General features: G+C 24.1%; 2 protein-coding genes across 5 annotated transcripts in view; both read left to right on the forward strand.

The window, feature by feature from the left end:
- The window catches only part of LOC122637356 (ornithine decarboxylase 1-like), a 1,911-nt gene extending 492 nt beyond the window's left edge, over positions 1-1,419 (forward strand). The window contains exons 3-7 of one of the 4 annotated variants that reach the window (XR_006329223.1): positions 102-274; positions 370-679; positions 748-987; positions 1,137-1,272; positions 1,358-1,411. Coding sequence is in view for 2 of the 4 variants with exons in the window: in XM_043829445.1 (XP_043685380.1) it covers positions 102-274; positions 370-679; positions 748-987; positions 1,064-1,272; positions 1,358-1,400 (975 nt within the window). In the remaining 2 variants the exon portion in view is untranslated. Of the gene's footprint in view, positions 1-101; positions 275-369; positions 680-747; positions 988-1,063; positions 1,273-1,357 lie in introns of all 4 variants that reach the window. The other 3 variants (XR_006329224.1, XM_043829445.1, XM_043829446.1) reach the window with 3 other exon arrangements.
- A 25-nt stretch (positions 1,420-1,444) lies between these two features.
- LOC122637363 (antizyme inhibitor 2-like) lies at positions 1,445-4,468 on the forward strand. Its single transcript, XM_043829453.1, has 4 exons — positions 1,445-1,920; positions 3,612-3,866; positions 3,938-4,014; positions 4,334-4,468. Exons 2-4 carry the CDS (start codon positions 3,683-3,685, stop codon positions 4,373-4,375), a joined length of 303 nt encoding a protein of 100 aa, XP_043685388.1. The 5' UTR covers positions 1,445-1,920; positions 3,612-3,682; the 3' UTR covers positions 4,376-4,468.
- Positions 4,469-4,490: the final 22 nt, after the last annotated feature.

Below are 4,490 nucleotides of genomic sequence, written 5' to 3' on the forward strand. Positions count from 1 at the left end.
TCTGGCAGCTATGAACGCGAGTTTTGATTGCGCATCAAAGGTGAATAATTTCATTTTTATATCTAACAGTATTATATGTTCTTAATCGTAATTTATAACAGCCAGAAATTCAAGAAGTTATACAATTGGGTATATCACCAGATAGAATAATTTTTGCAAATCCTACAAAGTGTCCGTCTCATATAGAATTTGCCAAAAGCGTAGGGGTTGATAAAATGACAGTAGATGGTAAATTAGAACTTCTTAAAATTAAAAAATTGTTTCCTGAAGCAAAGTAAGTAAATTTTATCATGTATTCCCATATCACGTAGATTATCTTACGTCATATATAATTCATATAATAATTAATACATATATCACTTTTGTTAGAATAATTATTCGTTTTCGATATGACAATAACTCTGTTTTTGATAAAAGTACTAAACTTGGAATCAAATTTGGATGCGATCCAGGCGTTGAAGCAAATAAATTAATACAATTTACAAAGGATTTAGGTTTAACTTTATATGGATTTAGCTTTCATGCTGGTAGTCCATGTAATGAAATCAATGCATATGTATGTGGAATTCAAATATGTATGCAACTGATTACTTTTGCTAAATCTATAGGATGTAAAGATATCAAGTTAATTGATATCGGTGGTGGTTTCCCTGGAGAAAGTGAATATCAAATTGACAAGGTCAATTTATTAATATGAAATTTAATATATACGAAATACATAAATAATTATCTTCTTATCTCATTTAGCTTTCGCATATAATTAATGATGCAATCAAAGAAATAGATCCTACTATAGAAATTATAAGCGAACCAGGTAGATACTACGTAACAGCTGCATTTACTTTGGCTAGCTACTTACATTCTAAAAGAACTATATCTGAGGGAAATAGTTTGAAACAAATGTATTATATTAACTGCGGAGTTTATAGTGGGTTTATAGAAGAATTGTTGGATTTGAAATCACGTTGTCCGATCTCACTGTTCAATGTATATAAACAAAATATTATATTTAGAATTATTTTATTTATTTAAAAAATATATATACATCTATATATCATTGCAGCCTGTATCTGATAAAAAATATCCTTCTATTTTATGGGGACCGACTTGTGATTCCTACGATTGTATCGTTAAAGATGCATTATTGCCAGAATTTCAAATAGGAGACTGGCTTGTATGGAGCGATATGGGTGCATACACAACATCTCTAGCTTGTACATTTAATGGTTTTATGCCACCGGAAGTTTATCCATTTATTAGAAAAAGTCAATGGTTAATATAAATATTAGAAATGTTAATATTTTTGAAATATTACTATTTTTGATAATAATTTTACAATGTGAATATTTCTTTTCAGGCAAGATTTTTGTGCTATTATCAAACGTGACGAAAATAATTGATTATATATATATATATATATATATATATATATATATATATTTACATATTAGAAGAGATAATTTGAATCCCGATAAAGAATTATACTTAAAAAAAAAAAATAATAAAAGAATGTATCATATATTTACGAACTATGTTTGTGTCATACAAAAATTTAGAAATATATATTTTTTTTTATCTAATTACATTATTTATTCGGATTCGGCTATTTAGGCTATGTTGATCATGAAAACAACTGTGATATTAAACAAAATTTGTTTAATTACTATATTGATTCAAACTATTTTTATTTACAACGTTCCTTTCTTTCTTATGCGCTTTTATTCGAATTATATTTTATCCATCTTATATTCGAATATGGTTAAACTATTTTGGAAAATTAAATCAAAGTCACGTGACCATTGTTAAGATAATAACCAATTATGTTTCAATCGCCATGTTGTTCCCATCCTTGACGTCAAGATACTCGGCCTGTTTCATCATCCCATTTTTCACAATTTTCTTTAACAAACTATCATCCTTGTAAGTATGTTTAAATATAGTATTATTATTTCATTTTTATTCGAGTTGTGAATAATTTGTATATGAGTAATAAAAACGATTGGTAATTTCTAAACTACTTTTGCGATAATAACATAACCAATATTTTGAAATTATTACTCTTTTATATATTATATTTTTACGTTCATATTTATTATGTTTGTGTATCGTACATCGTATTAAAACATAATCACTATAATTTAATATTTTAGTAGTAGAATTTCAAAAAGAATTGTATGTTTAATTTGATCGATAATAAACAATCGTTAGTTCTGTTTTCTAAAGCGCTATGATACATCTCCATTGTTGTTATCGGTGATGTTGTCCTTGATGATATTGTAAGACAGTTTACATAGTTTGAATGTTTTTGAATTGTAAGTAAAACTTTCATTTCTGTTATTTATTTCATTTGATAGTAGAAGTACCGATTTTATTTGTTTATTTGTTTTATGTATATAAACAATGAAAAGAATATTTGAAAGTATGTGTGAAATTTAGAATATATTATAAATATCGATATTGTAATAATTATTAATTTATTAACAATTTTTTTTTGATGTAAGAATTAATGAATATACACTTACATATCATATATTATTTTTTTAATGATCAATGAACTAGTTCTTTTCCATATTATTTATGGGATTTTTCTTTGTTTCATTTTTTATGGTTTCTATAAGCATAATTCACTTTATATTCTTATTATTACATACTATACTATACTTATTATAATAATAGTAAACGTGTGTGTGTGTGTATTCAATTATTATTTTGGACAAAATTTTCGATGAAATCTTGTCTTTCGTCATAGATTTGTATATTAATTATTATATGTTAATTATATTTATTATATTTATATATCTTACTAAAATATAATCAATATGATTTAATATTATAATAATGATTTTTCAAGAAATCTTGTACATTTAATTTATGTAATACAAAATTTTTGAAGTATATATATATGCGTATATATAATTTTATTTAACATTATTACAGGTTATAAATAAATAAGGAGAAATGTTATCGTTTAATATTTAATGATCATGGATACTAATATATAAAAATCGTTTAAAATTTAATTTTTAAGATAGTATATAGTGTAGTAAATTAAATGAATTACTATTTTTCTATGATAAAATAAAAGATAAAAATCATTTAAATATGTTTATAATATTTCTGAAATTTATTTATTTATGAAGTTTTAGATAATTGAATTATTTATAATTGTTAATTTATATGTTGTCATTAATATATATATTCAATTTTTTCTTTAGTATATTAGAAATATTTAATGTTTATAGGTATAACAATTTTTATTTAGAACTAATATGTTAGTAAACTAATGATAATTCTTATATATAATAGATCTGTTTTATATAGATAATAAATAAATGTACACAAGCATGTAAAATGTAAATGGTGCAAGTTAATTTTCTGGAAGTTATATAAATATTTTTTATTAAGTATTATCTTCCGTGTTATTTTTGAAGGATATCAAAAAAATTTATTTGTTCTTATGTCGCACTAAAAACTAATTACTTGATAGTAACAGCTTATTTTTTTCTTTTTTCTTTTCTTTTTTTTTCTTTTTTCCCCTCTCTTTCTCTCTCTCTCTCTTTTTTCTTTTTTTTTTTTTGAGTAAATACGAAATTTTATGATATACATTATAGAAAACGATACTTATTAGTGATATTATGAATGACTCAGTGGAACAATAGCATATACTAGAATATATATAAAAATGTCTTCTATTAATGTAAATGAAATTCAAATTTACGAGGACGAAATCAAAGAATATGACATTTTAAAAAAAATCATTACCACTTATGACCAAGAAGATGCATTTTATATATTAGATCTCGGTATTATAATGAAAAAGCATCAAGATTTGATTGAAAAAATGCCAAGAATTGTACCATACTACGGTAAGATTTTAAAGATATTTTTTTATTATATAACAATACAAGAATATTTTATAGAAAAATTTTATTGTCAGCTATAAAATGTAATTCTAATCCAATGGTGATTAAGCTTCTGGCAGCTATGAACGGGAGTTTTGACTGCGCATCAAAGGTACATAATTTCATTTTTACATAAAACAGTATTATATTTTCTTTATCGTAATTTATAATAGCAAGAAATTCAAGAAGTTATGCAGTTGGGTATATCGCCAGATAGAATAATCTTTGCTAATCCCACAAAGTGTCCGTCTCATATAATATTTGCTAAAAGTTTCGGTGTCAAGAAAATGACAGTAGATGGTAGATTAGAACTTCTTAAAATTAAAAGATTGTTTCCTGAAGCAAAGTATGTTAATTTTATTCCATATTCCTATACTACGTCGATTATCATACTTTGTATCAATAATTCATTTAAATATTATTTTTAATAGAATAATTATTCGCTTCCGATGCGACAGCAATTCTTTTGCTAAATACGTCAAACTTGGAATCAAATTTGGATGTGAACCGGTTGATGAAGCAAAAGAATTAATACAACTTACAAAGGATCTAGATTTAATGTTATATGGATTTAGTTTCCACGTTGGT

This window comes from Vespula pensylvanica, chromosome 25, assembly GCF_014466175.1.
Source record: "Vespula pensylvanica isolate Volc-1 chromosome 25, ASM1446617v1, whole genome shotgun sequence".
Classification (NCBI taxonomy): domain Eukaryota; kingdom Metazoa; phylum Arthropoda; class Insecta; order Hymenoptera; family Vespidae; genus Vespula; species Vespula pensylvanica.